The sequence below is a fragment of the Varanus komodoensis genome, unplaced genomic scaffold (genome assembly GCF_004798865.1).
Source record: "Varanus komodoensis strain SLA01 unplaced genomic scaffold, ASM479886v1 scaffold34_1, whole genome shotgun sequence".
Taxonomy (NCBI): Eukaryota; Metazoa; Chordata; class Lepidosauria; order Squamata; family Varanidae; genus Varanus; species Varanus komodoensis.
In genome coordinates this window covers 8,235,376-8,248,108 of record NW_025335854.1, presented here as the reverse complement: position 1 = coordinate 8,248,108, position 12,733 = coordinate 8,235,376, and the positions used below count along the sequence as shown (strand labels likewise).

Below are 12,733 nucleotides of genomic sequence, written 5' to 3'. Positions count from 1 at the left end.
CAGCCCCTCTTTCCCAGGATCCTCCCGATCCCCTCAAAACCGGTTCCCCCTCCTCCTCGTCTCACGCAGCTGAAGCGGCCAGCCACCGGGGCTTCTTGCTGGCCTACCCCGGCCCTTCCTAGCTGCCCCTGCACTGTGACGCCGGGGCCTCGTGGCTCGGCCTCCGCTGGCCTCCCGTGTTACTGGACAGAAGCGAACCGTGTGCCTTTTCTCCGCCGCCTCACTTTTCCCATTAGCTGCACACACCCCGCAAATTGTCCTGCAGCTTCTCACCATCTTCATTTCCTGGGAGCATCTCCGAGCCCCGAGTGGCCCAGCCGAGACATGAGTGGGCACTGAAGGCGGCTAGAGACCCCCCCCACACACTCTTGAGAGCAGTCCCAGCTGCTTGTCAGAGGATGTGCTGATTTTTTTGTTTTCAGTGGGAGGGTAGTGATCTCGGCGGGTCCCGAGAAAGACCACCTGGCCCCACGGCGCTTTCCCCTGATTTACAGCATGGTCCGGAGCGCTGTCCTTTGATCTGTCGGAGATGAGCAATTCAAAAGGAAAAGAGGCGTCTGTTCCAAGCATGCTCGCTGTGGCTGGTTGGGGTCGCGGCCTCCGGGCCGTCTCCGGGAGAGAAGGGAGCTTGCGGATTGGGGCAAGTGAGGTTCCTCACAGGCGCATGCTGGGTTCTGCCCAGAGACCACAGCCTGGCTTGGCTGGAACGGAAGAGGAAGCCTGCCCTGCTGGCCCCTGGACTGCTTCCAGGTCGTCCTTTCATTTTTTTTTTTTTTAATGTTATTAAGATTTTTAAACTAACACTAAAAACATCGATCATCAAATACATCAGACATACTGGGTCAGCCCCCTACTCAATTTTTTTTAACATTCTATAGTCATATTCAAATCCATTTATAATAACTTAAAAACATCTTTAAATCTAAGCCAAGTCCTGTTTCTCCAGCCAATAATAAAAAAATCCCAAGTTTGATAGAAGTCAGTATCTTCCTTCTCCTTCAGTGATAAAGTCAATCTATCCATTTCTGCACAGTCCAGGATCTTTTTTAGAATCCGTTCGTCGGTGGGTGGTTCTTCACTTTTCCAGTGTTGAGCGAATGCAATCCTCGCCGCAGTGATTACATGCAAAGTCAAATACATTTCTTGATTACTAATATCTTCCGGTACAATGCCTAATAAAAAAGCTTCAGATTTAAAAGCTAAGGGTTTTTGTAACATTTCCTCAAGCCACAGGTCATCCTTTCATGAATGAACCATGGCGGCAGGTAAACTGCCCCCCCCCCCCGCCGCCATGTTTTGGACCATCCCTACGGTAGCTGTTTGTGCATCACCAAGAAGAGGGGGCAAAAGGGTGTAAGTGTGCAGGATCCTAATTTATACATATAGTTGAAGATTCTGTGATTTCTTCCCTGAGTGGAAAATCCAGTGCAGCGCACCATACTTTGCTCTCCAGGAGACTCCTGTTGTTCAGCCACTTCGAGGCAAGCCTTGCTCTTCCTTCCTTCTTGGACTTCTTTATCTTTAAAGCGGACTTGGACCGTTCCTCCAAGGGAGGACCGTCCTCGGTAAAGTAGGACACACAGCCACCCCAGAATGGAGGTGCATTTGAATGCAGGAGAGTGTGTTCCGGCAGAGGGGTTTGGTTTTGAAGTGGAAGACGCAGAATGGATCGTAGGACTGGCCCCATTCATTTAGGGTGCCCCTGAAGTGAGCACGGCCTTAAAGACCAGCTGGAGAGCCTCTGTGACATGCCCGGCCTGACCTGAGCGGGACTCAGATAAAGAACCGCCCTCCATAGAGTAGGACGTGGCTGCCCTGATGACCGCTCCCTTCAGGCCCAGCCAGCACGCCGGTGGCCGAGCTGCCCAGAAGGGTCTGCCGTACCATCCAAAAGGGATGCCATTTTCATATCTCCGTTTTCCATAAGCCGCGTCCTCTGCAGGTCCCGGCCAGCAGGATGGGGCAGGTGGGCAGGCTTCCGTTCGGCTGTCGCCCTCAGGTGTTCACAGGTGTGCCGTTCCCTTCCTCAGGTCACTGAAACCAGGACGGGGCCGCTCGGCTGCAGCAACTATGACAACCTGGATTCCGTGAGCTCAGTGCTGGTCCAGAGCCCTGAGAACAAAGTGCAGCTGCTTGGTAAGCGTCTTCCCCCTTGGCCTCCCACAGGGTGCCGCTCTTACTCTCGTGCAAGGTGGGAAGAGCACGCCTTTGCAGTGATGTGAAGAACACTGCAGCCCGTAGCAGAGGGCATGGCGTGGTCCAGGGACCTTCCGGCCACCAACGTTGCTTCTTTTCCTAGGAAGCTACAGGTTGAAGGGCCAGAGAACGGGGACTGGATTCGATGAGCGGCACCTCTTTCCCACCAGCATTGTGAAAGGTTCAGATCCAGCTTCGTGGGAACTATGCCTCCCACAGGAGCCGAAAACTGTTTCCGTGCAGGAATTCTCCTGGCTGCATCCAAAGCCAACCCTATTGGTGCTGGCTGGATCAGTTGGGTCATGTGAGACCCCGTAGGCCATTGGCCATTGGCCAAGTCACGTGACTCCTACAGACCCAGAAAAACGAATATGGTTGAATGCGTGTCGCATTTCCCTGGCGTGGCAGGAAGCGCACATTTTATGTACGTGGAAAGAATTGCTTGGGGCCGATGCGAGTTGTCTGGTGGCGCCTGTAAACACTGGGGAAGGTGCCGGTAAGTTTGGCATTGACGGAGCTGACGAGGCGCTTCAAGCATTGCCAGTTTAACACATATCCTCACACTAATGGACGCTGTAAAATGTAAATTGATCCGAGGCGTCATGCACTTTCCTCATCAAATGTGCTGCCTCTACATGCATTGCCGGCATTGCCCAGGCAAAGCCCATCATCCCCAAGTCTATTCACCCACCAGCCCATGCAGCACCCACTCGGCAGCTTCCCTGGCCCGTCCAGTGTGACACTGAGGCTCACACGTGTCGACGGCACAGCGCGTGCAAGTGCTCGTGAGGCGCATTCACCGGTTTTTTGCGTTTTGGGAGAGCTCAACTGGAAGGAGAGTGTCCTTGGCATCTGGAGGAGGAAGCGTTCCTTCTCCAAAGCCCCAGAGTGGCTGATTTGGTGCAAAGCGAACTAAGCAAATAGACACACGTGCCCTCACTCTGTAGCAGAGATGGAAAGAAAGCCAGGCAGAGAAGCCCCGTGCCTAACCAGCGGCCACCCGACAAGATCTGAGGATGAGGGGTCCCCTCCCACGATGCCCACCCAGCCACTCCTAGGCAAGGCTGGGGCAGGGGGAGCAGCAGAAGCGGCTGAGATTGCCCCAGCCGCCTTCCTCCCCACACAGGCAGCCGGCAGCTCCCTGCTCCCCATATGTGGATGGCAGTCTGCTTCAGCCAGCCCCGAAGTGCAGCCTAGCCCCGCCTCGGTTCTTCCACCGGACCCCCCCACCTACTGCTGGGCCCATCCTCTCGCCAGCTCCCTTGGCTGGAAAGGCATCCAAGGCCATTGGCAGCATTTGTTCTGCAGTACCTCCCAGCGGCTGCATGGGGGCGGCATGACGGCCCCGGTCGCTCCGCGGGAGGTCTGCCTTGTGGCCCTTACCTCGAGCGGCCGTCTTCTCCTGATGCGGAAGATTCCCCAACAAGTCAGTGGGGCGACAGGGCAGAGCTAGGCTAGTGCAGCGGGGACGCCCATGCCTCTGCCGTGGCCCTCGGAGCAGCATCCCAGCCGCCATGCTTGCGAAGGCTGCGTGCCGCCTTCACCTGGCCTTAGATTGAGGCTAAGAAGATGCTCCAAATGAAGGCATCTTCGTGAAAGTCTCTCTCTCTCTCTCTCACGCACACACAGCAGAAGGTGGCAGCTGGGAGCCAGATGTTTGGCAGCACCAGTGTGGTTGCCAGCAGACATCACAAGTTGAGGTCATCTCCTTTGTGACGCAAGACAATACGGAAGTGTGTCTGGAGAGACACTGCCAGGGGCCTCCAGGTTCAGTCCCAGGGACTGTCGTTGGGGTACACCTGGCACTCATGAGACAATGTGCTCTGGTACCCATATCTGGAAACCCCAAAGAAAATCCAAAGATTCCCAAACCGCCCTACACCAGCTGGAGATCACCACCATGGATCCCGAAAAGAGCTTTTTCCAAGTGTGTCTTCTGTGTTTTCACCAAGCTCAAGGAAGAGAGGGCTTGAGTATTCCTGGATCCAAAGCCACTTGGCCTTGCATTTGGTTTAGCTCCTCAGCCTGCTGTTTTCCAGAGCGGGGGACCCCCTTTCCTTCCCTCACCAGGGTGGAGAAAGCCAAGCTGTGCCGACCAGCTCTGCACCCTTCTCCTTTTCAGCCAAAGCCGGGTGGCTCTCCAGGCACGCATGGCCAGTTGAGGCTCTCCCCGGGGATCGAGGCCGGAAGCATCTGGGGAAGAACAGGCCTACTCTTTATTATCACAAATTCTTAATCAAGGAGAAAAGTCTTCGGACGCCCTTACGGTCATTTCACGACCGGAAGGTGGCTCTCAACAGTGCTATAAACCGAGCAGTAGTAATTACTACCACAGATTATGAAGTATCTTGAAGAGGTTGACCTAGAATAGCATTTATGCATTGTGTCCCCCCAGAAGCAGGTGAAAATACTGTGTAATTTGCATAAAATTTGCATGTACTATTATACCTGTGTGGGTACACATTTAGAAAGAATGGCTATAATTTGAATAGAAGCACAGCATGCCTCACCATCACCCAGAAGGTGGTGGAAGGGGGTGTGTGGCGCCGCTGTGCCCTGACCACAGATGGGCAGCCCTTCCCGCTGTCCCTTCGTGGGGTTCGTCCTCCTCATCGCTGACTGGGGTGGCTAGCCTTTCAGGCAGAGGACTCCCTTCAGTCGAATGGGACACGTGGCCACCCTGGCTTGGTCCACCCCAGGATGAATGGCTTTCCAGTATCCGGGACTAGCCGTCCTCCGTCCCGTGAAGGCAGAAGCAGCGTTTTTGACCTACCTGCGAATTCTCTTCTGCTTGAGGGAAGGATGCCAGCCAGCTAGGCTCAGCCTTGACGACGCCATGGGCCTCATTCCCAGGCTCCGGCTCCAGCAATCGGGTGGGGAGGTTCTCACAAGCCTCGAGGCTTTATTTATTTCAGTTAATTCATTGGTATATACCGCCCAATAGCCAAGGTTCTCTGGGTGGTTAACTAAAGTTAAAAGGACACACGCACACACACAAGAGCATTCAATGATTCAGCACAGAAGCAAAGCTGCAGTACAGAAATAAAATGGGATATATAAGAGCAAAGTTGGAGGTTAGACTGTCAAAATGCTGTGAGATTAAGAAGGTCTTCACCTGGCACCAAGGAGGATGCCGAGTAGGCACGAGACACACCTTTCTGGGGAGCGCAACCCGCACCTGGGGTGCCTCGACCAAACAGGCCCTGCTTCTAGTAGCCACCCACCTCACCTCCTTCGGAAGGGGCTCCTGGAGAGGTCCCCCAGGGGTGGCCTCAGGGTCTGGGTCATTATATGAGAGGAGGCAGGTCCTGTGTTTGCCATCTCTCCCTCTGTAGCAGCTGAATACTCTCCGTGAAACCCTTTGCAGGTTTTGGAAGGAACAGAACAGAGCCTTCATTCATTCATTTTGGAAATTGGTGTGCTGCCTGCTGCGCCACAGCACCTCTGGGCTGCTCACAATCATAAGATAAAAAACCACAATAAAAATAAGAACAACAATTTAAAAACACAATATCAGTAAAATTCAGATAAAAATACAAAGCAAAGGTTTAAGGGTGTCAACTATTGAAACACTTTTTAAAAAGGAAAGCCTTTGCCTGTCACATAATATATATATTTGCAGCTCGTCCTTGCCCTTTCTTGCCTTCCTGCACACACTGCTTGCGATCCACTCCCCGGGAGATGCTCAGGATCGCCCCGGGGGCCACCCCAAGCGGACTCTGCCATGGGCCCGAGCCCTGGCTGGCTTGGGCCCATGCTCCACGTTTCTTCTTTCTGTATATGCATATGCACTTTCTCCAGTCAACTCACAGAAGCACCATGGGGGCACGTGCTGGAGCGTGTATGCGCACGTGTGCATGCGTGCACATACAAAACACCAACCAGCACACTGGCTCGGCTTGCCAGAGCTCAAAATTTGGGCTTCTGCAGGGGGCGGCTGCGGCAACGGGTGGGTCAGTCGGGGAGCAGCCGTGTCGGAAAGGGGCGCTGGAGAAGCTCTCCGTCGCTGAGGGAGACCCGGGTGTGCTTCCGCAGGCCTGCAGGCCCTCCTGCCCGAGTACCTGCGGCAACGCTTCGTGGCCGCCGCCCTGAGCTACATCACCTGCAATTCCGAGGGGGAGCTGGTCTGCCGGCAACATGACTGCTGGTGCCGCTGTGGGTTCAGCTTCCCGCAGTGCAACTGCCCTGAGGCTGACATCCAGGCGATGGAGGACGCCCTTCTCCGTATCCAGGAGGTCTGGGAGAATCACAACCAACAGTTTCAGGACTCAGGTGAGTTTTGAAAGGTAGATCTTCTGCAGCAGTGGCTGCACCTGGGCGCAGATTTTAGACGAGCAGACCGGTGTTGTGTTTGAAAGTGTCCTCGGTGCCTTTTCTCTCAGGGCCAGCTCGGAATGACCCTGCAGCTGCCTGGGCAGCACCCAGAATGACACTGCAGGTGTTCGTCTCCAAGGTGCCTTGCAGGCTGCGGCTTGTTCTTTGGGACGATCAAAGGCAGGACGCATCCTGCGGAGAGGTGGACGCGCGGACACTCGCAAAGGTTTCAGTCATTCCATTCAGGAAAAGGATCTGTGTCGTGATCTGAACAGTAACACTTGAACGTTAAGGTTCTCCTTCACAGTCCTGGGGGGAAGTGAGTTTTCTGCAATACCCTCGGTGTGGAGGCTGTTTTGCAGAGTACCGGCAAAGGGCAGGCCTGCCCCTCCAAAGCTTATTCCCCAGAGGGTGGTTGGTTCGGAAGATGGGCAGCTGCTTCTCAGGAGCACTGTGCTCACATCCTTCCTTGCACCAAGGAAGGGCTGGAACTGACCTTCCATTCTGTGCCTCCATCCAATTCCATGCTGGAAGATGTTACAGAGGGAGGTGGCAGCCGGGAAAATTGAGCAGGAAAACTGCACGTTCAGTTGAGCTGCATGTACTTGACCTCATTTTCAGTAAGGGATGAAGACATTTTTATTCATTTTAAATATGAGCTCATATAAAAACATGGCGGTCAATACAATTACATCAAATGCACGATACTTACAGAGTTTATAAAATGTATGTGAATATCACAGCTCCTAAAACAAGATGCAAAATATTGGATTCATCTTCAATAACATTTATCCAAGTAAAATTGTTTTTCCAATAATTTATTTCCCAGTGCAGCATGAATTTCCAAAGACTGTCAAGGTGCAGGGTTTCTAGGGGTGGGGGTATTGAATTCTCCTCTTCCTAAGTCAAACGCGGTATGTCAGCTTTCGTAAATCTGTTGCAAGCTAGCAATGATTTAAGCATTGCTGAGTGGAGGTGAGAGATGAAGGCTATTGTCCTCCACACACGAGTGGGCCCTTCCTCCCCGAATCCCTTGGGACAATGACTGGTTGCTAAAGGAAAGGCCCGATCAACTCTCGCCTGCGCCCCATGGGAGCTTCCCATGTGTGGGGTGTTCTTGGGAGAGACCCTGCCTGCCCTCCAGCAGCCCGAAGGAATGCCAGTTGGCCATCCCCTTTCTTTCTTAAAGAAGTTGCGCCATCTTGGTGTTGCTTCCCAATGCCTTCTCCTCGCTGACATTCCTTTCCCTTCCTGGCAGAGGAACTCCAGTCCTTCGTGAAGAAGCTTCCAACAGACCGCTTCTTGAACTCAACGGCACTCTCCCAGTTTTGGGCCATGGATCTGGATATTCAGCACCGCTATCAGAAACTGGGCACCACGCTGAAGATGCTGTCCAAGAAGACCCACCGGATTGTCCGGCGCCTTTTCAACCTGGCCAAGCGCTGCCGCAGGCAACCTCGCTTCAGGCTTCTGAAAGAGAGGTCCGGTGCATTTCCACTTGTGCCTCGCTGGCCCCCATCCAAGACGGGAGTTGGGCCTTGGGGTCTGGGATGCTCAGCAGGCCCAAGCTCAGGGTGGGGTGCAACCAGTTGCTTTGGGGAGGCCTTAAGAGAAGTATTGGAATTGGAGCTGATCATTGCAATCCGTGAGAATTCGGGAGAGGTTCTACAAGTTATGCAGAAGGAAGTGAAAGACAGAGCGAGGAGCAGTGGGGGTCTGAAGGGAGGAGGTGTGGATGCCAGTATGTCGTATCTTCATAACATGCTTCCATGTAAAAGCAAATTTCCCTGCACAGGGTAAACTAGCATATTGCCAACTGTTGATGTCCATTTGGTGCCTGAGATCTGAAAGCGGGGATACCCATTGTGCGATTATGGCCAACGTCCATTCCAGTGAGGAATGGAAAGGACAGCGCATTTTCCCGCTTGCCTTTCATGCTGGCGTACCATAAAACAGCAGAGATCCAGAGGCAGGGATGAACAACCTGTGTCCTTCCAGATCCTTTGGACTGCAGCTTCCAGTGTTGCTCTGGCCAGGGCTGATGGGAGTGGTAAGCCGAAACATCTGGAGGGGCACAAGCTCTGGAAAAGGAAAAAGAATAATTATTAGGGGCGGCAGAATGCTTTGACAAAGGCAAAACGTTTTGAGCTAAAACATGCACACGGCATATTTTATGTAAATAAAGATGTAAATACATGCACAATTATATACACTGTTAGTAATTATAGATTTTTAATAATCACATAAAATGGAAATTGGGCCAGTTAATTTACTAAACCCTTTCCTCAGACTGCACTGTAGAGACCATAAAAGCATAAACACCAGGGCGAAAGCATATGGAAGGCTTGAACTCGCAAGTTGCAAGCAGGAAAAGTCTCCTCTTCCATACTGATTTTCAGATTTTAAAAACAATCTGCACAGTGATTGATACTTCCTTAAATGTCGCTTTCTGGTATTGTCATTATGTTCAACTAAGCATTCAGCCCTGTCACCCCTCACAACTCATTCGCATCGCTGGATTGCAGCTCCCAGATTGGGTGCTCAGCTCTCACCCAAAGAGGCTGAGCCAGGATGGAAATGCGAGCAACATGTCCAGGAATCGCTGGTGGGGGGTAACTTGTTTAAAAATCCAAGGCCAAGCATCTCTCGAGGGCCGGGATCCAAGGGCCAGGGGAAGAGCATGAAGTGTTTCAGGCACCACGCCACTCCGACTCTGGCGAATGGAAGGAATGGACAGTTTCTGGCAATCTGACCCCACCCCCCCACCCCCAGTGTAAAGTCAGTTCGGACCTCCAACCCAACCCCTAACACTGCCAAGAGCAACATCCTCCCAGTACTGTTTTGGGTGCCGAAAAGCTTCCGTTGCCCCCCTCCTATTCTAAAGGAAGGCCCAGAGCGGGTCCCGTCCATGCTGGGAGCTTCCCAGGAAGGCTTCCTGTCGTTTTCTCATCCGAGGGCCCCAAGATGTGCCTGAGGGGCCCTGGGTCATTTCGCCTTTCTTTTGTTGCTGAGACTCATTTCCAGAAAGGGGCTCGGAGCCCTGCTATCTTGGAATCCAGCAATCCCCAGATCACATGGGTTTCCTTTCCGTGGCATGCTTTAATCCCAGCGTGCCTGCCCTCTGTGCCTTGAGAGCCTGGAAGGAAAAGGAAGATGCCCACCAGAAGCGGGTCGCACGGACAGGGCCGGCTGGCTGCCCATCGGTGTGCTACAGCAATGAGCCGGGGGGAACGACCTGTTGGATTGTGCCGGCGCCTTCGGTGACTGCCTGATGAGGGGCCCTGGACCGGGGTGCAGCTCCTTCAGGCACAATCCACAACTCCTGGGCTACTGCCGAGGGATGCGTGGCAGGCTTGGCCTCGAGGGGGAGGGCTCAGCCAGCACTCGGGGTGGTGCTCCAGTGGGAGGGGGTGCCCGGCATTGCCTGCTCCCTTGGTGCTTGTAGAGCGAGTTGGCTGCGGTGAATGCTGACAAAGGGCAGCCGCGAGGTTCTGGAACCTCATCCCTGCTTCAAGGTTGTTTGGGTACTAAACATCAAACCAGGCTTCTATCCGTTCTCTTTCAGGCGTGCTCCCTGGCCCATTTCAGCACTCAGACCCTTCGTTTTAGACGGAATGCACCAGAGCGCTGCTTGAATTTGGCATGCTATCCTGTGCTGTAGGATCCATGGGAAAGAAGCTGCCAGTTGACCTGGCGGGACGGCGCCCAGGCGCCATTCATCCGGGGAGGCCCCCTCTCTGTGGACCTGCATCTCCACCCATGGCTGCCCCCCCGGACGCTGATGCCATTTCCTGCCCCTCTGGCTGCTCAACTGGTGAAGCTCCAGCAGCACCGGGGGCCCAGAGAGGCCGCTTAGGGTGCTGGGGCTGCACCGAGGCATCTCCCACTCCCCTTCCACCCCCAGATGGACCCGGAAAAGTGTTCCCTTTTGGGACACACGTGCAGCTTTGGCTGAGGTCTGCCCTGGATGGCCTAAACCAGCGGGGCCTCAGAAATGGTGAGCCCGCCCTGGCCACGCTCCAGCTCAGCAGAAAGCAGGCTAATCCCACGTAAAGCTGGAGCAAATGGATTTCCAGATACTCTACTAATTCTCCACCGTGGGTTTTATGTCCTCCAGATGTAGTCCGACAGCCCAAATATTTGCTAATACCTGAAATTTGTATTTGACATCAGATAGTTAATCCCATTGTTTGACAGCTGATGTGGCTGTGTTTGATTGTTTACCTGCATTTAGTGTTTGACTATGCTTGATGGTTGGAACTAACAGGTAAGAATACTTAATATGTGATGATATTTTGACAGTAGATAAAGTAAAAAAAGTCTAAGCTGTATTTCTCAAATGATCAAGGCATTTCAAGTTTAGGACTTCCCTTTCTTAGGTGGTTGTAGAGGTAGTCTCGGAAGAGGAGATCTGGCCTGATAGACATTCCAGCCATGAGGAATTTTTCACAGTTCTTGCCTCCGTACAGTAATAGGAAAAGATGCTCATTTCAGTTTCCAAATGGGTCAAAAATGTCGCATTGCACCCCTCCGTGCGAGCACAAATGGGAGCACACGCTCTCTAGCAACGTCACCAAATTCCCAAACTTGTGTTGGGATTCACAAGGTGCACCTTAGACATGCAAAGCTGCGTTTTCCAAAGTGGGGGAAGCCGTGCTTCAAAAATGTACGCATGAAATAAAATGAACCATTTTTAAACGCCCGAGCAACACTTTCATGTTCGGCCTGTGCATTCAATGTCAGGTTCCGCTTTTGCAATTCTGGCTGATTTCAGAGAGGCGCCCAGGTTTATTTCCACCTGGAGCGTTTCCCTGGAGAAGGGCTGCTAACGTCCTCCTCTGTACCTTCCCGCTCCTAGGCCGCTGACCCACTGGTGGAGCCGCGCTCAGTCTCTCCTCTACTGCAGCGAGACCCCCGTGCCCGGGACCTTTGTGGAGGAAAGCCTGGGCTGCACCTGCCCGCCGGACCAGCCCTCCTGCCAGGGGACCCTCCCCTGCACCGTGGGCGATGGGCCGGGATGCGCTTCCTGCGCGGAGGACAACGCCACCCAGTGCGGCTCCTGCAACGTGGGCTACGTGCTGTCCCTGGGCCTGTGCCGGCCCGAGGTGGCGGAGCCCCTGGAGCACTACCTGGGGCTGGAGACGGACCTGCAGGACCTGGAGCTCAAGTACCTCCTGCAGAAGCGGGACAGCCGCGTTGAGGTGCACTCCATCTTCATCAGCAACGACATGCGCCTGGGCACCTGGTTTGACCCTTCCTGGAGGAAGCGGATGCTGGTGACGCTGAAGAGCAACAAGTACAAGCCGAGCCTGGTGCACCTGATGCTGGCCCTCTCCCTCCAGATCTGCCTCACCCGGAACAGCACCCTGGAGCCAGTCATGGCCGTTTACGTCAACCCGTTCGGGGGCAGCCACTCGGAGAGCTGGTTCATGCCCACCAACGAGAGCGGCTTTCCCGACTGGGAGCGGACGACTGTTGATGGCTCCGGCCACTGCCAGAACTGGACCCTCATGCTAGGCAACAAGTGGAAGACCTTCTTCGAGACGGTCCATGTCTACCTGCGGAGCCGCATCCGGTCCCTCAACGACAGCGCCAACGAAACCATCTTCTACGAGCCCTTGGAGACGGATCCTTCCAAGAACCTGGGCTACATGCGGATCAACAGCTTGCAGGTCTTCGGCTACAGCCTGCCGTTCGAGTCGGATGCCATCCGGGACCTCGTCCTTCAGCTGGACTATCCGTACACCCAGGGCTCGCAGGACTCCGCCATTCTGCAGCTGATCGAGATCCGGGACCGAGTGAACCGCCTCTCCCCGCCCGGGAAGACTCGCCTGGACCTCTTCTCATGCTTGCTGCGGCACAGGCTCAAGCTGGCCAACAGCGAGGTAAGTCGAATCCAGTCCACCCTGCAGGCCTTCAACGCCAAGCTGCCAAACCCAGTGGAGTACGAGACGGGGAAGCTGTGCAGCTAGCTGCGGGCGCCGGGCAGAGCGACTCTCACGTCCCGGAGGAAGGCTGGGGAAGAAGAAGATGAGACTTCCAAAGGCCTTACTTTCGTGCCAGCTGAGCGCTTCGGCCGGGTGGCAAGGACCAGCCATCCAGATGCCAGCGGATGGGAATGAAATTGCTGAAACCATGTTTTCCGGAAGAGGCCGAGCCGTGGGGCTGCCGCTGCATCTTGCTTCGGATGCCGAAGAGGCGACTTTTTCCTCCTCCCCAGCAG

The 12,733-nt window shown here is 54.2% G+C and overlaps 1 protein-coding gene across 1 annotated transcript in view; it reads left to right on the top strand.

Moving 5' to 3' along the window:
* BRINP2 (BMP/retinoic acid inducible neural specific 2) overlaps positions 1-12,482 on the top strand; it is a 43,737-nt gene extending 31,255 nt beyond the window's left edge. The window contains exons 4-7 of the mRNA XM_044439225.1: positions 2,031-2,136; positions 6,232-6,468; positions 7,769-7,991; positions 11,369-12,482. Coding sequence (XP_044295160.1) covers positions 2,031-2,136; positions 6,232-6,468; positions 7,769-7,991; positions 11,369-12,482 — 1,680 coding nt within the window. The remainder of the gene's footprint in view (positions 1-2,030; positions 2,137-6,231; positions 6,469-7,768; positions 7,992-11,368) is intronic.
* The last annotated feature ends 251 nt before the right edge of the window (positions 12,483-12,733 follow it).